General features: G+C 43.1%; 1 protein-coding gene and 1 long non-coding RNA gene across 4 annotated transcripts in view; one reads left to right on the top strand and one right to left on the bottom strand.

Moving 5' to 3' along the window:
* Positions 1-5,702: 5,702 nt before the first annotated feature.
* rps6kb1a (ribosomal protein S6 kinase b, polypeptide 1a) overlaps positions 5,703-26,203 on the top strand; it is a 76,199-nt gene continuing 55,698 nt past the window's right edge. For 2 of the 3 annotated variants that reach the window (XM_061752656.1, XM_061752657.1), the window contains exons 1-4: positions 5,704-5,884; positions 14,212-14,313; positions 14,693-14,814; positions 16,384-16,604. Coding sequence is in view for 1 of the 3 variants with exons in the window: in XM_061752652.1 (XP_061608636.1) it covers positions 19,946-19,984 (39 nt within the window). In the remaining 2 variants the exon portion in view is untranslated. Of the gene's footprint in view, positions 5,885-14,211; positions 14,314-14,692; positions 14,815-16,383; positions 16,605-19,888; positions 19,985-26,203 lie in introns of all 3 variants that reach the window. The other variant, XM_061752652.1, reaches the window with a different exon arrangement.
* On the bottom strand, positions 10,458-11,360 carry LOC133467610 (uncharacterized). Its single transcript, XR_009785262.1, has 2 exons — positions 11,035-11,360; positions 10,458-10,859 (listed from the first exon to the last, which is right to left on the bottom strand). It is a non-coding gene; the product is annotated as an uncharacterized LOC133467610 (long non-coding RNA).

The raw sequence follows: 26,203 nt of genomic DNA on the forward strand, positions 1-26,203 counted from the left end.
TTTGCACTTAATGGGATGGCAGGCGGGCACTCCGGAGTCCCAACTGCTTGTATACGCTACAAGCAATTTAAAAAGTACATTTTCCATGTCCTCTTTAAATGAGAGCTGATAGTTGACACTTTAGTCACATCGTCATTGTTTTGTCGCAGATACGTTGTGGTGGCGTTGTGGTGGCGCAATTTCTATCAAGATTCAAGATCTGTGACGCAGATTTGTTTTGGCAAGCAATGAATAACAGCGATGTTAATCCCGATGTTTTCCTGTTAAAAAGTGTCGTTTTTGTTCGCCTTTCACAAGCGCATCCACACAGTCGAACAAAGATGCACGTCACAGACAGACAAGACGGCCTCGACGCTCTTCATCTCCAGGACCTTCTCCCTCATTATTTAGTCTTCCTTCAGAAGCCTCATGAAATATTTTACTCTGCACAGAAGAGGAATCTGAGGATGTGCTTATCAGCTTCCTGTCATTACCCTTCATCCTGCACGCTGATAGGACTCGCAATTTTCCATTCCACAGATACTGTTGGAGGTTAGCAGACTACGAAGAACTTCCCCGGGCTGCACAAGGATTTGACAACGTTGTGGCCCCCCGGGAAGGCCAGTGCGTGCGCTCAGGGAGGCCTCGAAGTGTGTGACGACAATGTGTTTATTTTGTAAACGACAAGAGGATGTGGTGAGCCGCAAGCACCACGAGCAGCGTGCTCTCTTAGAGGAACTGCCCTTCAACAACATTTACAAGCACATGGCTCTACGCGTGGTTCTCAGGGACACATGAGAACATGTTGCAGGTTACTCAAGTGCATTCGAGGCATATATTGTCATTCACGTTTGCAAAACACATGTACGGCTGCGCACTTGTTTTGCTTGAGATGTGAACGAGGACAATGGTTGTGGAACAAAGTCGGACTGTGTGGTGTTACAAATCGTCACATCCGCTTATCTGTTGGAAATTCAACTTTCTTCTAAGAGTTTCTTTACATTTTGGTTTTGTACATGAACTGGACCGAGTTTGTTTTGGAGTCACAGTCACCATCAAGTATTTTTTTTTTTTTTTTTTGTGCTTTTCCAAAACAATTGCGAGAAATGCATGCTGCTGGACAGCCACAACTTCTTCCACAGGACAACGTCTGGATTTTCATCTGCATTAGTTGGCCCATCCGTTTTATTGCCCTTCAACAACAACAACAACAACAAACCCAAACAAAACTAAACAACAAAACTGTCACAGTTCTGAGGACCCGGGTTCAATCCCCGGCCCCGCCTGTGTGGAGTTTGCATGTTCTCCCCGTGCCTGTGTGGGTTTTCTCTGGGCACTGCGGTTTCCTCCCACATCCCAAAAACCTACATGAATTGGAGACTCTAAATTGCCCGTAGGTGCGAATGGTTGTTTGTTTGTATGTGCCCTGCGATTGGCTGGCAACCAGTTCAGGGTGTACCCCGCCTCCTGCCCGATGATAGCTGGGATAGGCTCCAGCACGCCCGCGACCCTAGTGAGGAGAAGCGGCTCAGAAAATGGATGGATGGATGGATGTTCTCGACAAAGGAGCAAAAATATCAAAGCAAAGCAAAAGCAAATGTATTTATATAGCGCATTTCATACACAAGGTAACTCAATGTGCGTTTCGTGATTAAAAGCATTTCAAAACAAAGAAATAAAAAATAAAACAGGCGTACAGTGCAAGAAATATCATTTAAAAGTGGAAGTGCTCTAGAAAGCATGGGGGGAAAAAGAAGAGTTTTGAACCTGGACTTCCAAACGTGCACACTTGGGGCTGACGTCACTTCTGTTGGCAACTTCTTCCATTTGCGTTGCGTGCGGCATAATTGCTAAGTGCTGCTTCATCATGTTTGCTTTGGACTGCTCCACTATTTGACCCGAGTTTGTCGATGTCAGAGCCCTGCTGGGTTTATATATACCATTATATACTTTACAAAGACTTTGTCTGGAGAGGTCATAGTCAATTTGGAGTTTAGTTTTTCTCCACTTACGTTCTGCTTTCCTACACTTTTGATTTAGAGGTCTTTACCATCATTGTGCGCCTCAAGATTGGTCTTAGTTTTAATAGGAGCGACAGCATTCATGACATTTGAGATTTTCCAGGTGAAATTATCCAAACGTTCATCAACTGTTTCAGCATTCACCGTTTGTGGCACGGCTATGGTCTCCAGAAACCTAGTGGCGCCACTCCCATTTATGTACCTTTTCTTCATGGACATTGAGGTTGTCTGAAATTTTGGAAGAATCTGAAATTCAAAGAATACACCAAAATGGTCAGACATCCCCATTATCTTAATGTCAGTTGATAGAATTTCAACATCCTTAGAGGTGACCAGGTCTAAGATGTGACCTTGAGTGTGGCTCGGACTCTTCATATGTTGAAAAAGAGGTCATGTGTGTCTGGTATAGAAGACAGTTCTTTAGATTTGTTTCCCACGTTATTGTCAACATGAATGTTAAAGTCTCCCATTATGACAAAATAGTTGTAGAGTGAGTTTTGCGTTGGGCTTTGTCATTCGCTCCTCCGATTGTTTGGATGACGCTGAGGAATCCGTCTGCGCCTCGTCTCGCCGCCTTATCTCCTGTTCCTCCGATTGTTTGGGAACAGCTGCATCTTTTTGGCCTTCAGCCGTGTCCCCAAGGCCAGTGTGATGTCTTTTTGGGTTGCTGAATGACGTTGACAGTAAAAAATGTTGGCAGCCAATAACTTAACCCCTCGTCTGTTTAGACAGAAACCGTCTGCCTTGTAAAGATGTCTACGCTTCCAAAAAAATCCAGAAATTGTCAATGAAACTCACGGATAGTGCCGTACACACTTCTTTGAGCCACTTATTTAATTGACTGAGCCTAGAGAAACGTTCGTCTCCAAATCGTACAAGTGGGAGAGGTCCACTAATAAAAACCTCAACATCCAAACATTGCACTTTTGTTAGGAGACCAATGAAATCTCGCTTCAGTGCCTCTGATTGCTGCCTGACAACATCCAGGGCCCCTGTGTGTTTAATGACAGATTTCACAGTTGGCTGCTGATCTCCAGGATTTGTATTTTTTTTTTACAGATATCAGACACCATGTCATTGGTAAAACACAGTACTTTGGTGTTCTTCTAACTTCAAAAACATCCTTGACAGCTCCATCACCAACTATTAACGTTTGGGGTGCCATTTTTTTCTTGTATGATTTAGTTTCCTACCTTTCAGTGGTGGTGGGGGATGATCATTCTTGGCCACGGTCTTGTAAAAGTGGTTCAAATCTATTTGTAAGTCTGATGTCAATGTTTTGCATTGACTCGCGTCCTTTTTTCCTGCCCTTCGCTGAAGCGACCGCAGGCCAGCCGGATTCCTCGGTAATCTTCCGGTGTTGCGTCCTCCCTTTTGGATGTTGTCCCATATCTTTGGGCTTTTGCTCCCAGTAAATTACAGGAAAAACTGCTAGATGGTCCATTACCGTTTCCACAGTCCACAGCCGTCCTCTTTTGTTGAGCTAAGTGGCTGTCTGTTAGCACACTTCTGCTCACCCGTTTTGAGACATCGGTAGAGTGGTTTCATTCCCCGACCGTCCATTTACATCCACGTACACTTCAAGACGGTGCATTTTCGTTTCCAGGATTGACACCAGGGTGTAGTCAAGGGTGTCAAACTCATTTTTTCATTGGCCACATTCTAGTTATGATTTCCGTCAGGGTCTTTATGAATAAAACCATATAAATGCTTGATGGGCTCATCATCTTACATATACATGGAAAGGTTTTTGAAATCAGAAGTCATTAGTAATAGTTTATTCAGCTCAAGTAAGCGGGGTAAGACTCCAGTTTCCCACGACCCTGAACAGGATAAGCGGTATAGAAAATGAGTGGATGGAATTACAGTATGTACAGTATTATTTTAGTTTCCTGGTGAGTAAAAATGCACTACGTCATACAACCATTGACATTTAAGAACAATTTAGAGTCCTCACTTAGCCTAACACGCGTGTTTTAGAATGCGGGAGGAAGCCGGGGTACCCCCAGAATACCCACGCAAGCACGGGAAGAACATGCAAACTCCACACAGGAAGGCTAGAGCCCGGATTTGAACCGGCAACCTCAGAATGACCCATCAGAGGATCAGTACCTATAGGAGACCAGAATTTTCTGGTCAGGCGATATAAATGCTGTTCTGAGTTCACTAAGGTTCCACGTTTTAAAGCTTTTTGCAGACAACTGTATTTTAAAAAAAAATATCATTTTCATCTTTTAAGGAAGCTACATATGAGACCATTAGAGTTGCTTATACAACAATTGTTTGGGCAAACGTTTTCACTTGCCGAGCTATTGCAGCAGCTGTGGAATGTTGGTAATTTATGTTTTATTTTCTTATATTCCTTACTGGAATCCTTTCAGAACAGTTTATCGAAAGTGATGTTTATGACATGCAATTTAACATCCTCAGTTCTAAAACATTGTCATAAATTGTTGTATAGCTCATGATGTGGCATTTTATAAAGTGTATCTATATTTAATATGTAATATTTAAGTATATCAAGGATGTTATTTTTTTTAGCTTTTATCATGCATTTTCTGTGAATTATGAGTTTGAAATTAATTGAATTGTAAATAAATGATTTTATTATTATTGTTATTCTTATTATTATTATTAGTAGTAGTAGTATTAGTAGTTTTATTATATATATATATATATATATATATATATATATATATATATATATATATATATATACATATACAGTAAAGCGTTTAGTGTGCACAGTTCTGTTTGTCTCACACGGTTGTTGAATACGGAGGAAAAAGGTCAAATGCGAGTGTAGAGTACTTGCATTGGAGTGTTCTTCAACAACTTTCTCCGTGAGCCGTTGATTTACCGATTAACTTCTGACGAAGCGTAGTATTGCCTGCATTTTATTGCTCAAACAAAATTATTAGTGTCGTTTAAATTGCAGAGTCAACGAGAACCTTCCCCCTGGCCTCCACCACATTTTTTTTTGTTATTCCTGCCTCAAGCTGTCACACTTTAAAACCTGCCGCTGCAGTCCCCCCCCCCCCCCGACCCCTCCCTCCTCGGACACAGACCCAAGTGTTGTGCAATCGCTTCTCAGTAACCACACGCTTACGGTTGGCATGGCACTCTCCAGTAGTCGGCCTGCAGCGAGATCCTGGACGTGTTGTTTTTGTTTTGCTGGGTTTCCTGGGAAGTCGAGCTTCTCCTGTCAGAGCTCATTTCCACCCCCCCGTCCCCCGCCCCGCCCCCCCCACACACACACCCCTTACTTCCATTAATCTCATACCTCCTCCTCAAAGCAACTGCTTCAACCATGGGGAGAGAGTGGATGTAAACAAAGGGATAGATCGTAGTGATAGGGTTGCATGAATGGGAAGAGGGAAGGAGTGAGCTTTGCCTGTGTTATTATGGCTCCACGAGTTGTGTAATATCATCTGGCAGCAAACAGAATAATGGAGCTGTTCTTGTGTCAGTGTGCTGAACATTCCTACCCTACGGCCCTGTCCTCTAAACTCAACAAGAACAACCACTGTCTGCTAAGGTCTCTCGCTCCCTCTCTCCCTCCCTTTCTCCACCACTGACTTGCCCTCTCCCACCCTTTAAAGTACCGCTTTCTACACTTTCACTTCTCTACCTTCTTTCACTCCCCTGCCTCTGTCCCTCCCTTTCTCTCTGTCGACCCCCCCCCCCCCCCGCCCCACCACCCTTTTCTTGTCTTCCTTGTTTTGCTCACACTCTGATAGCATGTCCCTGCCATGTGGTTGACTGTCCCTCTCTGTGGCCTCCGCAGTAGGTACTCTACGTGGAAAGGGAGATGCAATTGAGCTGGCCTGGGCATCCTCTCCTTTGGGGCTTTTGGTTGGCACGCCGTCACTTCAGCTCGCTTGGTAAGACAATGTTTTCCTTGACTCTCTCCAACAAGTTGTGCACTGCTTGTGTAACGTCACTCATTTGCCTCTGTGTGTCAGCGTGTGATGTCGATGCTGTGACGCTGTGACGCAGCTCTCAAAAAAAGGTCTTGATGGTGCTGTTAAGGAAAGCTTTAGAGGGCAGAGTGTGCCAAGGCACGGCTTTGTGTGTGCGCACGCAATTGAGAGTGGGGGCACACAAGAGCAGGGGCTGTGGGTAGCGGCACTGTTTTGACAGGCAGTCCTAGAACAATCGCACTCGCTGACCCCACTGACTGAATACGCACGAGGATAAAATGACTCGAGCGCCCGCCTACCACAATTCTCCCCCCTCTGTCACTCACTCACCCTCCTTTCTCTGTGTTCAGTCCCTCTCTACTCTCACCATCTCCTGAGAGTTTTTTGCTCCATAGCAAGGAGGTCTGTGCTGTTGATTAGATCACCGAGCAACGACATCTGCTTGTGTTTGCCGCTCTGGCTGCATCTGTCATCGGAGCCGTCGTGCTCGTGTACCCTTGTCCGGTGGACCTGAACTGAAACCACCACGTGCACTGCCCGCATTTTGCTGTTTTTAAAAACCCAACTAATTCCCTCCCACATGCAGTCAAGAGTTTGGCCTGGCTCACATTTGAGAGCGGTTTCAAAGCAGGATGTCGCCATCTAGGGATTGTAGTTGCAACTGCAGGTGTTGGTGTCATTGGGTTCATGATAAAACTCTGTGCTCCTTGCTGGGGCTGCTCTCATGCATTTAAAAAAAATAATAGAATTGGATTGTTTTTAAAGGAAGACATTTTTGGTGAATCCTTCAACAGATTATGTTTATTCAAGTATTCCCAATGCATTCTGTTTCATTTCAACTAAACATTTGCTTGAAATTGCTTTGACATTTTGAGATGTTTAGGCTATTTAGCGAGGAAAGGCCACTTTATACTCCTGGGGTCGCGCGGCCGACAATGCCCGCATTGCAGCACGTGACCGACGAATTGGCCCGCGCGGCCCCTCTGCGTCGCTTGACGCGTACACGGCTAAAATAGTTGCTGCGTGTAGAATGCCGCGGAGATCGTCTCTTGTGATTGGTCCGTTTTAGTCACGTGCTGTGATGATGTAATCAGCGTGCGTCCCGGTTCCACATAGCACCTACGCCGCCGCCTTCTCGATCGATTTTGCAGCATAACTAAACGTACCTCGGTCCATTTGTTCTAGCAGACACTGTTCCACGGTCGCCATTGTTGTTGTTTTGTTCCTTGTTACGGAAAGGAAAGGAAAAAAAAAAAAGGGCTACCGGAAATGGCCACAAAATGCAGAGGAAACTCCACCCTGTGGCGTCCTAGCCAATACCAGCCGTAGCGACACCCCCCGACTCGGAGAAGAACTGCAGCACACTTTGCGCTCGAGTTTCAAGGCAAACTGCGCGCGGGTGGATGGCCGCAGTGACGTCAACGCGGTCGCCGTCCGCGCGCGTATAAAGAAGCCTCGAGACAACAGGTTTTTTGTGCAGATTAAATAGGTTACACTTGTTCAAACTACCTATCAGTTCTGTGGTTGATGAGGCCGTGAGCACAGTCGCAAGTAGGGATGGATCACGGATGATTTGATAGTTAGGAATTCCTTCGATCGCATTTGAAAGAATGAAGTATACCGCTTTGCTCTAACTAGCTGAGGATTCAGTCTCAAGTTTGTGGTCTAAAGTAGAACTATGAAGAACAGATGAGCGATGAGGAATTGAGCTCCATCCATGCAGACGTCAGCTGTGGCAGCGTTATTAACAGTGCTCAATACGACACTGGCATAAAAAGAGCAATTCGGAAGATTTGAGCATTGCATTCGAAATATACCAAAGACCAGTCCATAATTAAAAACAATTTGTAATTATATGTAATCTAATCATTTGTTACAAATGGACTTTTGTCGTTTTTTTGCTGCACCGGATACAAATCTTCGTTATAGTGTAATATTGAAAGGTGTCTTTTATGGCTTGTACCCTGTTTATATAATCGACTGTACTTAGCGCGTGTGTTCAGTTGCCATTTTTGAATATTTTGTCCATAGCAGAAGTTGAATTGTGACTCCCCAGCTTTGAAGCCCAAGTCCTTGTAGATGAGCTACTGCCACCCCAACCTTTATGAAACCTTTTTCTGGAGAGGAAATGTTGTCATAAATTTACTACAAATTGCCAAACAAGTGTAAAGAGCGGAACCTTGTATACAACTAATATTTTATAGAACCTGTGTTCAAAGGCCAGGTTTTTGTGATATATATATATATAAAAAAAAAATAAAAAAAATAAATAACTTTTTCCACCATTAATGTGGCCTATAGCCTGCCGTAACTTAATAGATTATTTTTTTTTTAATATGTTCGAGAGGGGAATTAAAATTCAACAACTGAGATAATGTGGTTGCACAAATGTGAACACCCTCTTATAAGTGCGGATGTTGCTGTGTTCAGAATTAACCGCTCACTTTCCAACTCGTGTTAAATAGGTTTTCCAGTAAGGGCCTGCCAACATTCAAAGTACCTCTGATTAACCCCAAACAAAAATTGAGATGCTCTAGTAGGCTTTTCCTGATATTTTTTTGTAGTCACATGTTATGGCACAAGCCATGGTCCGCAGAAAGCTTCCACAGCATCAGAGGAATCTCCTTGTTGAAAGACGTCAGTCAAGAGAAGGGTACAGTCCAATTCCAAAGGCATTCAAAATACAATGGCACACATTCATGACAGTCATCACCAAGTGGAGAAAATATGGCACATGAGTGACATTACCGAGAACTGGACGTCCCCCAAAATAAATGTGATGACGAGAAGAAAAGTCGTCAGGGATGCTGCCAAGGGTCCCGACAGCAACATCGAAGTAGCTCCAGAATTGTCTGGCAAGTATTGGCTGTTTAGCACATGTGACAAAATTCACCCATCTGCTTCATATGTCTGGACAATGGGGCAGGTTGGCCCAACAAAAAAAACAACATCTCATGCCAGTTGACGTTGCAAAAACGCATGTGGGGAATATGTGTTATGGTCTGATGAAACCAAGTTTGAACTTTTTTTTTTGCCGTCATTCTAAAAGCTATGTTTGGCACAAATACAACATTGAGCATAAGTATTCAGAGCCTTTGCTCAGTATTGAGTCGAAGCACCCTTTTGAGCTAAGACGGCCATGAGTCTTTTTGGGACTGATGCAACAGGTTTTTCCCACCTGGATTTGGGGATCCGCCGCCATTCCTCCTTGCAGATCCTCTCCAGTTCTGTCAGGTTGGCTGGTGAACGTTGGTGGGCAGCCATTTTCAGGTCTTTCCAGAGATGCTCAATTGGGTTTAAGTCAGGGCTCTGGCCGGGCCATTCAAGAACAGTCACGGAGTTGTTCTGAAGCCACTCCTTCGGTATTTTAGCTGTGCGCTTAGGGTGGTTGTCTTGTTTGAAGATGAACTTTCGGCTCAGTCTGAGGTCCTGAGTCTGAAGGTTTTCGTCCAGGATATCCCCGTACTTGGCCGCATTCATCTTCTCAAGGATGATCAGAAGAAATGGACAGCATCCAAGTTAAATATGAATGTCACAGCAAGGGGTCTGAATACTTATGGCTGTGCGATTTTTCAGTTTTTCTTTTTTAATAAATCAGCTAAAATTTCAACAATTACGTTTTTTTTTCTGTCAATATGGGCTGCTGTGTGTATATTAATGAGGAAAGAAATGAACTTAAATGATTTTAACAAATGGCTGCAATATAAGAAAGACACACACACACACACACACACACACAGTGGGGCTTCTTCTTTAAGAGGCTCCTCTGTCCTCCACTAATAATTTGGTTGTTTAAAAATATTATTTTCATTTCCCCCCCCCCCCCCTCCCCGTGAAACTGCCGGGGGTAAGCCTGCCCCCAATCCACAAAACCTAGTAGCGCCCCTGAACAGCACACGCTGCTGTGACTAGCGGAAGGTGCTTTGGGAAGGTGCAAGTACTGAAATGTGTCCAGTAGAGGGAGTTGTAAAGCCTTCATTCACTGAACTGCGGTGGCACTTGTGTTGCTCACTGACTTCTGGGATTGGTGCACTTTTTTTTTTTTTTTTTTTTCCTTTTCGGTGTGTGCATCCTGCTGAGACTGCGGGAGATCATTGTCGACAGGCAGAACTAGTTTTGTAGAGGGATAAAACCCTGCAGCTCAAGCGTAGTGAGAGAAATAGCACACTTATTGGCACAACATCAAGAGTATTTTAACCTGCTGTTCCCAGGGAGGAGGTTATTGGGTGGAGGGCGCTTAATTCAAGGACCATGAAAACAATAAAATAGAGCAAGAGCACTGCCGTGATCTTGTTTCATTTGGGGGCCCACACAAGTGGGGATCAGAATACTCACTTGCACATGAATATTGTTCTGGACAATTCTTGCTATTATGAACGTTAAAAGGGAGTGATGGGGGCGTATGTTGCGACCTCTGTGTTTAAACTGTGTTTTCTTGAGCAGCTACTGGTCAAGCCTCCCGTCAACACAGAATGACAATAGTTGTGACATGAATTCAGTACCAGTGAAGAGACGCACATTGATACGTACAAAGTTGGACCTTTTGACCTCTTTACTGAAAGATGTTTTTGAGTGACAGCACACATGATTTTCCTCTTTGCTCACAGGGAATAATGACATGAATTTTAACAAACCATCTTGTGTAGTTTTCTCTATATCATTTCTTGGGTTTGCTCACTTACAAGTTGCACAGTTTGTTTAAAAATACACATTTTACACATCTCACTCCCTGAATGTAGGCTTTGACTCTTGGCAATTAGAGGGGGGCACAGCTTTAATTTGCATCCACTATCACTTAAAGCACTGTGAACGTCTGACAGTGTGGCCTCGGCGTCTCCTCACACTCGTAGTCAACCTCTGTCATTTGCAAATTAGTACCGTTCAGTCTGATGAGAGCATGTAGGCGAGTGGAGTTGTTCACAAGTCGCCAGACCGGCTGTGACAGAAAAGGCAACATTCACAAATAAAGGCGATACATTTTTGGGATACATGAAATATATTTGCATACAAAAGTAAAAGGCATGCTGAAGGAAGCTCTTATGTGCATTTTTTCTTATAAAAAAAAAAGAAAAAGAGCAGTACCCAGAGTGTGGCTCAGCATTCCAGCTCACCTGACAGCTGTGTGTCGCTCATTGTAGAATTCCATAAGCGTTCATGTTCACCGAGAAAATGGAGCTGCTTTGTTTGAGACATGACTCACGCTTATGCTGCACTGTATGATCTGGAGTCAATTTTCCATTTGCCGTCTTTGTTGTTGTTGTTATTTTTAGTTTAGTTTTTTTTTTTGGGTCACTTGACATGTATCAGTGAGAGAATTGCTTCCCGACTCAAGAGCGGTTCCATCTTAGTTCCTCTACAGATAGTTGGACAAGATATTCATTTGAAATTGATTTGTACTAATGTGCCATTGTCGCAGTGTTCACTCGAGTTTGTGTCATGAAGGATTTTACACACAGATGTTTGGGAGAGTTCAACATTTGGATGAGAGTGTGACATACCCGACCACAAATATTTCTGCTCTCCTGGTTAAAAAAAAAAAAAGCAATAAAGAAGCACGATTGCTATCATTCATGTTTTTTTTGGTTGTTTTTTCTTACTATTTTCCCTCCTCAACCTGTTAGACATGGACCTGCCCAAATGTCTTGTGACTTACGCATCTCCACCAGGCTTTTTATTCACAAATAGCAAATGGATTTGTATATGGGGAGCGTTCTCTGTGTATGTAATGTGGGCATTATAAATTGGATTAATGGCTTCTCAAATGTAACATCTGAGACATTCCAGGCATGTGTCTGACTCGCTGTCTATTCCTGTCCCATGCAGTCCTAATAAACGCACACACACACACACACACACACACACACACACACACACAGAGAGAGAGAGGTCCAGAATAAGAGGGCGAAAGAGAACGAGAGAGAGGAAGTGAATAATATGCCAAACTTTAGTGTCTGTGTTTGTTTCTGGAAAGGTACAAAAAAAAGTCCCCAAGAGCAAGTCGAACACAATCAGAATTAGTTATCTTGGGTTTCATTTTTTTGAAGGTGCACAAGATGCATTGAGGTTGCGTGTATATTAAATCTGTAGTTTATGGTTGACACGGGCGGCCTTGCAGTTTTTGTCCGCTGCTTCCCTACCTTCATTGGAAATCTTCATCATAGTGAACTATTTGTGGTTTGTTTTTTTTAAGAAAGGAACTACATGACTTACATTATTAATATATAATATTATATATTATTTATTCACATTAACAGCTCAGAGTTCTCAGAGATGGCTAAGGATGAGAGGATGGGGTGCCACGTGTATAGCCAGGGTGGGGAAGATTGATGATGCAACAGTGAAAAGGTTCATTTTACATTAAAAAAAAAATAAAAATCCCCCAGCATGCTGCAATGCATAAATTAAAAAAAAAAAAAAAAAGTTTAAAAACAGAGTTCAAGACTTGATGAAAGAGGTAAAGGTGAAGTGTAGGAAAGTCCGGAAAATGGCACAAAATGGGGAAACCCCTGAGCAAATTAGACACGCATGGCAAATTTTCGCACAGGACAGAATTGACAAGAATTATGCAGTCCTTAACTGTCATAAAACTCCAGTCAACGGGAAACACAACTGATTTTACATAATAACCGTAATGGGTATGCACATAGATATTATATAAATGGATTATTGTATTTCGACGATGACATAATGCATCAACTGTCGCTTTTTTCCCCATGAAATTTGTTGATCATCACAGTTATGGGCAAAATATTGCTGTATTATCCCGAGTCTTTCTGTGACGGCGAATAATAACAATCACAGGGCTGATCAAGTGTGCGGTATGGTGAGCCGAGACGGGACCAGTTGCTCCTCTCAACCTGTTTCTATTGGCTAACGAGCGTTGACATCGTCACTCTGCGGGAATGCGGACGCACAATTTATTTGAAAGCGGAGGAAGTTCCATTCTCTGTGTATTTCAGCAGCTGCCATCCTCGCAGCCTCTGTGACTCGTCCAAATTGTTGACTGGGGAAATTCAATCCAAAGTCTTTTTCGGTATTGAGTTCACTGCCACCAATACAACGCTCACATGTCAAGTTGGGTCACTTGTATCTCAAGGAACAGTCTGGTGCAAACACCAATTCAGAAATAGCTTGTGCTTTGCCCATTTTAAATGAATGTAACAATACTTCATTATCGGCTGTATTCAGGAGGCAAAGTGCGACATCAGTTAGCAAGTATGGCCAGCAGCCGTTTATTCCTCATATTTTTATGTCATAAATTAAGCCTGTCTTGGAAAGAGTCCTGAACTGTTGCGGTGTTTTGAAAACCTCGCCAAATTGCTCTGGCAGGGCATGTCTTGTTCCTTTTCGGGGGGGTTGGATGGTTCTTGTCCCTCTGGAGATGGCCTTGCCTCTGCTGGACCCTCCAAGAACAATGTCAAACCTTTCAGGTCCTAATAATAAAAGCCATCATTTCTACTCTGCTTCTATGAACTCAATTTAAATTAGAAAAAGGCAATAAGACCTTCTGCTTTTTTTTTTGAATTTTTTAACAATAAAAATAACTTCAAATGATGCCTAACATGATCAATTATCCGATGTCTGGCCCACTTTTTTTGTTACTGTAATGTGTTCACCTCCTAGTGCCGCGGATTTGAGCAGTGATGCCCAACCAGTGTGCTGCGGCACATTCCTGTTCTGTGAGCGATCATGTGTGCTGCGGGAAATGATCTAATTTCACTTAATTGGTCCAAAAGTCTCGTATTTACCACAAATAACTTCTTTATCTTCATTGATCATCTATCAATGCCAGTGATGTATAGCGACAGGCAGAATAATGAAATGTTCTTCCTTTAGATGGCAGAAGGTATAGTAATGAACTCGTGTATTGACTGTTTGTGACATTTTTGTTAGGCGGTGTGCCTTGAGATTTTTCTCAGTTGAGGTGTGGAAACTCCGGATGTGAGAACAGTTTCCTTCAGGATCATTGATGTGGTGGGGGGTCGTTTTGCTGCTCATGAGTGTTGTCAAAGTTTTCGCTGGTTGGCGTACTTAAATGAGTTTTTCTGCCATTTGTTTCGTTCAACATCAGTGGACGTTGACGTTACTCTTCAGGTTTTTATCCATTGTTAATTCTGAGTAGATGGCAGGCTGCTGTTCGATATATCGTGCTAACCTATCATGTGCTGTGTTCCGCTAAATTGTGACATTGTGGATTAATTTAGTTCTCTTGCTTCACAGTCAGATGCACGATGAGTTGTGGTGTTTTTTGTGGAAAAAAGGTAACAACTTTCCTCACTTGGCATCAGAAACAGATGGAAGTCGCTCCTAAAACCATCAAAGAAGAAGAAAAGTGCCACCAAACACCACCGAGACAAGAATGGTGGATTTTCTTTGCAACTGCAAATATGGTAAGTTGAGTATTGCTTCTTTTGTAACCAAGTACGGCTTATTTCTCAGATCTTAAATGAGTGTTACACTCTATTGTTCCCTCCCTGAATGTGCTGCGTGGAGTTCGTCAGATAGCGAACAGTTCTCCAAATTAGAGGCCTCCTTCAAATTTGTTTATTTGTCACTCCCAGTTGACGTCTACTGTAAAGTTGACACATTAGACATAAGAGAATTAATATTGTATATTTATTTAAAAACCAAAGTGTCGGACGTCCACTATCTTAATGCTAACATGTAATGCGCAACGCCACGGACGGGCTAATAGAAATTAGCACGAGTGTTTCGTCTGTAAGACTAAGAAATGTCTTAATACGTGAATTGTTTGATTTTTTTTTCGAGAGTGAAGACACACCCCTTCGCGACAGACTCGAAGCCAGACACTTGGACATCTGCTGCAAAGTGGCCATCGATGGACGAGACCAGGGGGCCACTCGACTACAGAAGATTTTCTCAAATGAAAAGTATGAGACTGCAATGTTCTCCATCTAGCAGCAGAATTCAGTGCATGTATGCCAATTAGTTGGCTTTACTGTACTTTTCCATAAGTTTGTAACACTTTTGTAAAGGCACAAAAGTGATTTCAGTCTGTGTTTATTAAATGAACGTAGATGTGGGTCACTTTCTTTTTTCAATGTGAATCCAGAAATGAATCTTTTTCATCCAAAGGAGTACAGTGTCCCTGTCCAAAGGGATCGCTCACACACCATCGCTTTGCCCTCCCACATCTGTCAGGACTTGTCCTCCCGCGCCTAATCTAAGTCTGGGACTTGTCTCCCCACCCCAGTTTAGCCAGATTGCTTCGGTGCGCCGTTGCGCAATGCCTAACTGTCCCGGTGCGTCGCAAGCACCCCGTTCTGCACACGCCATGTGCGCATGAGCTTAAACAAACGGAGCACACAGCGTTACACTGACCCCTTTGTGGCCCGTTCAACTGTTGCTAACCTGTTTGATTATATCTGTCAATCATCCAAGTTCATTCAAGGGGGTGTACAGTGTGCACTGCGAAACGACATGGCGTCTTCTTCCTAATTGGAGCCTGATCAGTTTCACGATCTCACATGATACTATCAGCCATGTTGTCGTAATGTCACTTGTATTGTGCCTAATTGCATAAAAGTTCTTTGTTCTTTTATGACAACCGGACATTGTATTTCAGGTGTACACTGGTCAATCACCTTTTACCAAATTAGCGAAATTGTTTTTTTTGTTTTTTTTAAAAAGTGGTGCATCGTATGAAATAAGTCCTAATTAGCCGGAACGTTAATCACATTCTACCAGTTAGCCCCCTTTTTGACGAAGCAAAGGCATTTTGAGTGCTTATGTTGAGCCATGCTGTTACAAATCATGTGTTGAAAAGACAATCTCCTCGTGCTTATTTTTAGTTCAATGGAAAATGTGTGTGAACGGTATGGGAATAATATTTGAGGGTTTATCAGGTCAAGATCACAAAGCTGGCAACTCAACAAACTGTCTCAGTAAGAAATCCATCCCACTCTTCTTGTCCCCCCCCCACACCCGTCCAAAGTTTGCTCGCACACATAATAAATAAGATTAAAGTAAAAAAGAGTAAAACAGTACGTCTCGTCTGCAGTCAGTGACTGTTGAAGATTATAGATTTATAAAATATTACCCTTATTTTCATAAAAATGATCATGTGATGCATTGTGGAGGAGCAGGCTTTATGAATCCTTGTCACTGAAATCCTTGATACAGCAGTTAGGGACGGACATTTGACGAAATGTCATTGGTCTGTGTTTCAAATTCAGATTCAGTTACAGGTCATTTCTTTGTGTTTCTGGGTTTTATTTCCCATCTTAATTATGAATTTCACCTGTCCTGTACTTTTAGCCCTGCTATAGTCTTTGTTTGCCACTCAGCCCCTTACCTATGCTTATACCCAGCTGTGGCATGTCACGCACTTTATCTGAACCCATTCGAAGTGCTTCCCCCCCCCCCCCCCCCCTTTCTGTTCTGTCTTTGTGGTTTGGTTTGTCTTTTCCTAATCTTTTCAAACGGTACTTATTTTTCAGAATTTGACTCACCGTCACTGTGAGTCTGACAGAAAGAGGGTCTTCCTCTGACTCAAAACTATTTCCACGAGCGGATTCACTCCTACAATGCGTTTCGCCACTTTCCACAAAGCATGGGCGCACAGGAAGACAGGACGATGGGAACGGCACCACTTCATTGGAACGCCGATATCTGTGCGTGATCTCATCCGGTGTCAGTCAGTCTGGAAGTGTTTTTGTGGGTGAGTACCTCTTGCCAGTTACAGTAAACGTTTTCTTAAAAAAAAAATAAAAATAAAATCAGAAGTCGATAATAGATTGTTCAACTATTGTTCAAGTTAATCTAAGAAGGGCTTTGGTAAACGATATGAATATGTGTCATGAATACCAAACATTTAACTTTAAACATAACATTTAACCTTTACTCAACTCAACTTTATTTATAGAGCAGTCGAAACAACAACCGCATCTTTAACCAAGTGCTCTACATGAAACGCAAAACCCATAAATATTATTTTCTATTTAAAATATACAAGTGCTCCCTTTACATTGACAGTTAGCATAGAGGAGGTGCAAGAGTTTTAGTCCGTCCTTGTTTAACAGTCCGCATGCTGCGCGAAGCTGCGTGTTGACTGGAGTCCCCAATGACCATCAGGATCACTGAGGTCTTGTAAAAGTACAAATTAGGAGACAGTTAGCAGAGCTATTGTAACAGGCTTAATCTAATATGATGTTGTCTCAATGAGACTTGCCCACCTGAAGACAGGCATTTTGGCCCACTCCTCTTGAGCAAACGGCTCCAGCTGTCTTAAGTTTAAAGGGTGCCTATTCCAGACTGCCTCTTCAGCTCATTCATAAGATGCTTCAGAATAGTCCGATGTTTTTTTTTTCTTAACCATGCTTGAGTGTTTAATCCATGTGTTTCGGGTCATTATCCTGTTGGAGGACCCATGAACTGCGGCTAAGACCAAGCCGTCTGACACCGGGCACCCCATTTTTCTCCAGAACACCTAGGCAGTCTTGACATTTCACTGTACTGCACAGATTCAAAGCTCACTGTGGTGGATGCAGCAAAGACGGCTGAGAACATCACCTAGCCTCCTCCATGTTTCACAGTAGGCACAGTGTTCTTCTAAAATATCAAGTCTCTGAGAGGGGAAAGTGATACATAACTGTAAAATAAAGTGATACATAAAGTTAGACAGACTAAACTAAACTGTACTAAATCCTATTTTTTCATTTGAGTACAAGAACAAGTTTTTCCCTTTTTGGTGCATAGTCCTCATTGTTTTCTGTACATTTTAAAGTAAAAACAACTAACTTTCTGCCAGGCATTTGTTTAAACCAAAAGTAAATGGTTAGTATCATATGGAATAATTTCACTCAACTTGTTTGAACAGAGAATGTGAGTTTTTTTGGGTCACGCAAATACAGTAAATCTCCCTTGTCCAGACACTGATCCTGCACATAAAGGTCTGTGTACAGTGTGTTTGATTGATTGCAAAAGTGTGTTCAGTAGTGTTAAATGTAACAAACTCCATTATATTAGCACACACTAGAAAGAGTGGGCCCAACAGCCAAATCCAACACTCACCAGGTCACCCTGACATTAGGTCCGCTTGTCATCTGTGCAGTTATAGACACCTGTGGCACCCACAACAATAATGACTCTCCTTCTGTCAGCCTCCTACCCTCTGGATGTGCTGTGGGTTAGACTGCCCCGTCCCCACTACTTCAGCTCTCTTTTTCCCTTTCTTTTTGTCCACTACTGCAGCTCCGGTAAGTGCCCCACTTCAAACGTCAGTGCCATGCAGATGGACATATTTCACTGCACCCCACCCGAGCACGTGCAGAGGCAGAAGCTGTTGAATAGAGCAGCTGCCACATCCTTTATAAGGAAAACAAACGGCAGAACTCATCAAAGACTGGTTTTAACGAGGGACCATGGTGTCGAGATAAAAAAAAAAAAAAAACAGGTTCTGGGTAGCAAGACCAACTGAAAGTGATTGTTTGGGCTTGTTGTTCCTCCCATGGTTGCTAGCTAACCTCGAACCATCCAGCTACATGCAAATGATTTGATTGTGATATGTACAATGGGTTCTTCTGGGAGGGAATTGTCAGCTTGGAGCTGCAACATCTTTTATTCATTTATGTCTGCGCACGTTATGATGTCAGGGAATTGTTGGGACTTAAATTCATCCGAAAAAAAAAACCCGTCTCATTGGAACATACATTAACTGTATCATCATGGTCTCCTCTCATCCCCATTTTACAGCTCCCCTGTGCCTGGAAACATTAAAGCAATGAGTTGTAAGCAGCCCTTCAAACCATTGCATTTCTTGGCAGCTGTTTTCATTGTGTTAATTGAGTCCCTTGCCCCTCACCTTCTCACCCCTCCTTCTCCCCGTCCGCAAGTCTTGGCACTATGAACCAACAAAGTTCTGAGAATTTATTCCTCTCAAATCTCTTCCTCCGTTTCCCCTTATTCGAACCCTCCCCTAAATCACACAGCCTCCATTGTTTTTAGAGCTACAAGCTCCTTTTGACCGTCACATATCAGTATCTTGGTTCCTTGATACCCAACTGGGCTTATTAGCACTTCTTAAACTAGAACTTTAAAACTATAAAAGTGGGGATGCTACAATCCAGATGTGCAAAGCAGATTTCGAGGTGACGTTTTTTTTTTTTAACGACCCTGACTTTCTGATTCATATTTGCATAACCCATTGAAATATACAGAACTTGCTCTTGCAAGTAAATTCCGTTCCTATCTATTGCGCACCATAATCTCGACATTCTGTCTTTGAAAACACGATGACTCATTTTAACACCCTTAGGGATCGTCATATCAGCGTTGTAATAAGACAAATGTATACAGTAATTGTTACAATTTCCAAATAAAACAATACAATCATCCATCCATCCATTCTCTGAGCCACTCACCCACCGTGCCACAATCATTTATGAACAAAATACCAATAAGTCTTAAAAGCTGCTCTCAGTAACGCTCTTGAAAACTAAAGCAAATCCTTTTGAATTCAAATTTATTGACATGGAGAGTAGTCTGCACATAATTTCAGGGAGCACTTATTTAAGCATAAACAGATGAGCATTAATTGGTACTAAGGCTTCCTCTTTCTGTATGACTCCAACAGACGATGCCTCAATTCCAAGTTATTCAGGGCCAAAAGCAGATGACATAGATGCCACCTTGCCCTTTCAGCCCCTCATCATCATAATTAACTCCATTTTCCCACATTTGAGCCATTCCTCCTCACTTAAGTTTATTTCACATCACCTGTCTGCTTATTGCGCATGCATCATTTCATTCCATTGTTATTTTGTTTTAGGCAATTAAACATTCATCTTATGCAAGCCTGTTTGCGCACAACTTACCAAGCCACACCTCAGTGCGTCACTGGTGTGTGCTTTCACAACTTAATGACTAAGAGAACAGAAATGATGCTCTGGAATTTAATCTTCCCGCCTGTGCCCCTTCTGAAATGCCTTTTGTGCTTTGTGATAGGACAATAGAATTAACCGGAAACAGGAATGGGGTGAATATGGTGACTTCATATGCTGTATGACATCCTTGGGAATGCAACGGCTTGGGTCACTCAAGGTAAATTGTAGTGGAAGAATTTTTAACAAAAATTTAACAGGCTTCATGAACATCGACTGTATAATTTACAAATAAACTGCAGCACAAAGTCACAAACTTACCAAGTGTCTTCCTTGAGGAATTACTGCTTGATCCAGAACTGTTGCTCAAATGTGCGAATGCTTCATCATGAACAAGTTTTTTCGACAACGGAGGGATTCCAAAATATACTGCTTGCAAATCTCTCCTTGCGTCACAAAAGCCCCCAATTCTAATTGTTGAAACCAATCGGTGGTCCATGGGATGGATACATCGGATTCCCAGGCTTCCATCTACCTCGACAGAGATTGTGTGTGCGTCCATTACTCTATATACTTGTGTACTTAATTGCTCCAAAAAATTATATTTACAAGAAATCATGTATCTTTGTTCATCTTTTTATGCCAGTGAGGCATAGTGACAGACAGAACAAATGAATGCTCTTCTATTAGATGGCAGGAAGTACATACAGTATTACCGTATTTTCACGACCATAGGGCGCACCGTATTAAAAGGCGCAATCTCAGTTACGGCGTCTATTTCTTTATTTAACACATACATAAGGCGCACCATATTATTGGGTGTAGGCATGGTAAAACATACGCTAGCTTAAAACATACGGTAGCATGCATGAATGCTAAAACAATGTTTTTTTAAAAGGCAGCGGGAGCAAAACTGAGTTTGGTTGTACTTTATCGAAGTATTTAACAATGTTATTTAAACGTTATTTTTTGATCAATCCTCTGGACAAATCCATCAAAGTCCTCATCTTCTGTATCCGAATTGAACAGCTGGGCAAGTTCTCCATCAAACACGCCGGGTTCCCCTCTCCTCATTGTCGGAGTCAGTCTCGTTGCCGGGAGGGGGGGGGGGGGCTGTTCGGCAATGATGCCGGCTTTCGCGAAAGCTCGGACAACAGTCAAAGCAGATACCTTTGCCCAAGCATCCACAATCCATTCACATATGGTGGCGTAACTCGCTTGGCGTTGCCTCCCAGTCGTAGTTGCACTTGGTTTTTCACAGCGGCTGTGAGATGGGCGCGCATGGAGTCACAGATCAACAGGAACAGTGACGCGTGCAAAAAAACATCCGGTCTCTTTACGTACACCTCACTCAGCCACTCTCTCATTTTCTCCTCGTCCATCCTGCCCTTTTGATTGGCCTTAACGATGACTTCGGCTGGAAACTTTTCTTTAGGCAGCGTCTTTTTCTTAAAAATCCCCCTTGGTGGCAGTTTCGGTCCATTACCGTGGCAACCAAGCACAACAGCAAAAGCCGACTTCTCGTGCCCCGTTGTGCGTATCGCTAGCGTGGTGGTCCCCTTCTTCTCTACGGTGTGGTTCACCGGGATGTCGAAAGTGAGCGAAAGTGAGCGGCACCTCGTCCATGTTGGTGATATAGTTGGGCTGGATGTGTTTGTCGGCAATCTTTTTACTGCAGTAGGAGCGGACGATGGCCAGTTTTTCCTTGTCCACGGTCGTCATTGCCCGGATGGATAGATGGCGCCGTTTCATAAAACGAAAGCACCAAGACGGACCTCCTTGAAAATGTTCGATTTTCATTTCTTCTGCAAGCGTTATTGCCCTCAGTCGAATGGCGACTTGAGACGCTTCTCCCGGCTGTTCTTTGCTCATTAATCCATTGCTCGAGTTGGTCTTCCAACTCGGGCCACCTCGCCTTGTTTCCGCGGAAACTCAGCTTCGTCTTCTTGACATGGCGAAGCTCGTTTACCCGCTTCCTCCACTTGCCAACCACGGATTTGTTGATCTTGAATTCTCTCGCGGCTGCTCGATGCCCATGTTCCCCCGCGTAACTGACAGCTTACAGTTTAAATTGTGCTTCGTAAGCATGTCTCTTCGTTCGTAGGTGCCATTTTCGGGGGCCATTAGCCAAACCGATGTTGTTTTGGACAATGCACATACCGGCGCTATACACCTACTGGGGGCGTGCCTTTAACCTCCTCCTTCATGCGCACCCTTGCCCCTTTACGTCCGCATGCTGTACTCAGTCATGTCCGCCTTTCCGCTATATAAGCAGCGTGTCGGCAGGAAATGCTCCCAGTCAGTCGAGCGGAGCGCTCATTAAAGTCACACAACAACATTTACAGATGTTGGAACTCGGTGCACACATAAGGTGCGCCGCATTATAAGGCGCCCCGTCCATTTAGGAGAACATTTAAGACTTTTAAGTGCGCCTTATGGCGTGAAAATACGTTAATGTATCCACTTTTTGTGACATTTTTGTTTGTTGGTGTGCCATGAGATTTTTCCATTATAAAATATGTTCCTTGGCTCCATAAAGGTTGGAAATCACTGCTCTAGTCAGGTCGACAGAACGGCAGCACTCACAACTGTTGGTGCTAGCACTAGCTTGCAAGGCTACATAATGTTTTGTTGCCTGCTTCCGAGCCGTATCGTATTAAAAGTACGTGAACGTACCTCAAGCAAGCCTTAAATGAACGCAAAGTTGTCTTGTAGTCTACGTGTTGTCTGTCTCAGACATGTTGTCTGTCCCACACCGCTGACATTTTTTTTTTCTAGTAACGTTATTGGCCGTCATATATTTATAGTACTAAAAAAACGGAATTGTTGAAAATTTTGCAGATTTATTAAAAAAGAAAAACGGAAATATCACACATCCTCAAGTATTCAGACCCTTTGCTGTGACGCTCATATATTGAACTCAGGTGCTGTCCGTTTCTTCTGATCATCCTTGAGATGGTTCTCCACCTTCATTGGAGTCCAGCTGTGTTTGATAATACTGATGGGACTAGATGAGGAAAGCCCTGTCTATAGAAGACTTTACAGCTCACAGTGCATGTCAGAGCTAATGAGAATCATGAGATCAAAGGAACTGCCTGAAGAGCTCAGCGACAGAATTGTGGCAAGGCACAGATTTGGTCAAGATTACAAAAACATTTCTGCTGCACTTAAGGTTCCAAAGAGCACAGTGGCCTCCATAATCCTTAAATGGAAGACGTTTGGGGTGACCAGAACCCTTCCTAGAGCTGGTCGTCCGGCCAAACTGAGCAATCGGGGGAGAAGAGCCTTGGTGAGGGAGGTCAAGAAGAACCCAAAGATCACCGTGGCTGAGCTCCAGAGATGCAGTCGGGAGATGGGAGAAAGTTCTAGAAAGTCAACCATCCCTCCAGCCCTCCACCAGTCGGGGCTTTATGGCAGTGTGGCCGGACGGAAGCCTCTCCTCATTGCAAGACACATGAAAGCCTGCGTGGAGTTTGCAAGAAAAAAAAAAACACCTGAAGCATTCCAAGATGGTGAGAAATAAGATTCTCTGGTCTGATGAAACCAAGGTAGAACTTTTTGGCCTTCATTCTAGCGGTGTGTGTGGAGAAAACCAGGCACTGCTCATCACCTGTCCAATATGAGTCCCAGCAGTGAAGCATCATGCTGTGGGGGGTGTTTTTCAGCTGCAGGGACAGAACGACCGGTTGCAATCGAAGGAGAGATGAACGCATCCAAGTACAGGAATATCCTGGACGAGAACCTTCTCCAGAGTGCTCAGGACCTCAGACTGGGCCGAAGGTTCACCTTCCAACAAGACGATGACCCTAAGCACACAGCTCAAATAATGAAGAAATGGCTTCAGAACAACTCTGAAAACTGTTCTTGGATGGCCCAGCCAGAGCCCCGTGTCAGTAATCCTTGCAGACAAGCGCTCCGTTAGACATAGTTTTAGTGTAGTATCTAAAACAAGCTTGTTTTCGTTCATAATTGAATTTTAAACCAAGAAAATGAGTGTCATTGTGTCAGTGCAAACACCCGTAGCAATGCACTCCAAAACAAGTTTGCTCTAAAAAAAAAAATAAAAATGGCTGGCATACCACAGATATGATGGGTTGCTGTCGTGATATTAATCCGAGTGATGACTCAAAAATCTTCCACAGCTCATTAAAAATGAAGGAACTAGTTTTTCTTGGAACTTTCAAAAATATTGTGAGCGACATTGCAGCATCTTCATACCGCTCCTGCTCTTGTTTTAAATGACAGTCCTGTTGTTCACCTGTATTGCTTCTGAATATTTTTTTAGCCTATTACATTGCTGTGTGAATGTTGTCTGCTTAAATTGTTGAAACTTTGTGTTTTAAGCTGCTGTCTTGGCCAGGCTTCCGTTGTAAAAGAGACCCTTGTGTCTCAACGTGACCGACCCGGTTAAATAAAGGTAAAAAAAAAAAAAAAAGAAAACCAACTTTGATGCAGCAAGTATACGATTTTTGTTCGCGTCACTTTAAATAGCGTAGCACTACTGTGGCGTGATGCAAGAACAGCATCTTCTGCGCGTCCTGCATCCAAGCGAGAGCAGATTTGAAGTGACGTTGCACGCTCCCGTCTTAAAACACACCCGTTGTCTCGCTCTCCTGCTTGCTCTCGTTCCTTTTTCTTTTTGTCCCGCTCTTCCTGTGCGCCTATTCTTTCCCACGCACTCTGTTAATCTCCCACTGTGCATAACTCTTTCTCTGATGATGTCTGTCAGCCCTGTTCCCTATGCTAAGTGTTCTACTCGTGATTGCACAGCATCCGGATGGGTTGGTCGCACGTTGACATTATTTGGATGTTTCCATCTCTTCCGAGGACATCCCGGACCACCACTCTGTGCGTTACCTTTTTCCGCTACGTCTAAGGAAGCACAGACGCAATTCATCCGTTGTGGATTTGGACAGAAATCTTTGATCTCAGACCTAACTGGATTAAAAGTAGTGGGACATATTTGTGCATTACCAGCTTTATCTCTTTCTTGTCCTAATATACATTCCCTGCTTTTCGATGTTGCCTTTGTTCCTCCTGTTAACGCCTGAGTGTTTTTTAGGTGGCAGCATCTTGACTTCAACCCTGTGGTATTTCTTTTAGCGTCCGTGTGCCAACTTCCTGCCATGAATGCTTTGTGATGCCCAGTGGTCTAGTTTATTTGACACCACGGCTATTTAAAAATAGTGAAGTCATGCCTTTTATAAAGGCTCCAGCCGCTCCGCAAATTGTAGCTCAGAACAAAAGAACTCTGGACTTCCTCAACAACCCCAGATGCCATCTCTGAGAATCTTTCATGGACAGAGTCCAGAATAAGAAATTGGAATACAGTACTCGATTCTGAAGTCATTTCCTGTGTTGAGTTATTATTATTTTTTTTTTATTTTGAATCCGGTTATGAAAGGGTTAACAGGCTGTGAATTCTTGATTGCCAACTCCCAGGATTGTATCTCCTGTAACGCAAATCAGGGCCATCTGCGCTGGGCGTATGCCTGCCTTTCCCCCTGGCCTACTGCACTCAAAGGCTCACTGTGCTGTGGTTTGCCCAGCTCTGTCACGTGACTTCTCTGAAAGTGCCCCCTCCCTCCTCCTCCCTCTTTATTTCCAGTAAACCGTTTGAAAGGAGGGGGGTGACTCAGAGTAAAACCAGCTTCCTTTTAACCACAGCTTGTTAAAGAATTTGTCAACGTGGACTCAGGGGCAATTTTTTTGTGTGAGGGAGTGATTGGTCTTCTCATTTTCTTTTCTTTCCTTTTTTTTAATTTTGATTTTTTTAACTAGGACAGACAATTAAATTGCATCAGGAGTGCTTAATCACGCCACTTCCTGTGCCAGAGAGAGCGGGCGCAGGCTTGTCAGGAGTTAATGAGATGAACTTTTGTCATCTTCGCGTCGGGGGCACGCAACTGCTGCTGAGACGTGTGTCCTTCTGTCTGAAAGACTTCCATTGAGAAAAAAAAGCACAGAGAGGGCGAGGAAAATGTGTGTGGGTGTTGACTTGTGTATAGGCTATGCATAGATTTTTCCTTGTCTGACACTTACATTTTCCACATGGATTCTAGTGTCTGGTTACTGGTTACCAAGTCTTTCGACCGCATCAGTTTTACGTTTCGTGGTGTAACCATGAACAGTCTCTAATCTACAGGACACACACTGGAATGCAATTCAAAAGAAAAGCATCCCTGGCTTAATTGTCTTATTAGCATTTTTTTTTTAAATCTTATGCATCATGATGAAAAGCTGCCACTTTTTTGAATAAAGAAACCTTTTCCTTGTTAACGCTTTGTGGTTACCGCCGTTTCAGGTTCATAAAACTGTCCTCACTCTGGGGATTTTTACATTTTTTTTTTTTTTTTTTTTAAATCAGTTGTCATCAATTGGCAACATAGATGTTCAACTCATATTAAAAGTAATGTTCACTCTCCTGTGTCCTTCCAAA

This window comes from Phyllopteryx taeniolatus, chromosome 17, assembly GCF_024500385.1.
Source record: "Phyllopteryx taeniolatus isolate TA_2022b chromosome 17, UOR_Ptae_1.2, whole genome shotgun sequence".
Taxonomy (NCBI): Eukaryota; Metazoa; Chordata; class Actinopteri; order Syngnathiformes; family Syngnathidae; genus Phyllopteryx; species Phyllopteryx taeniolatus.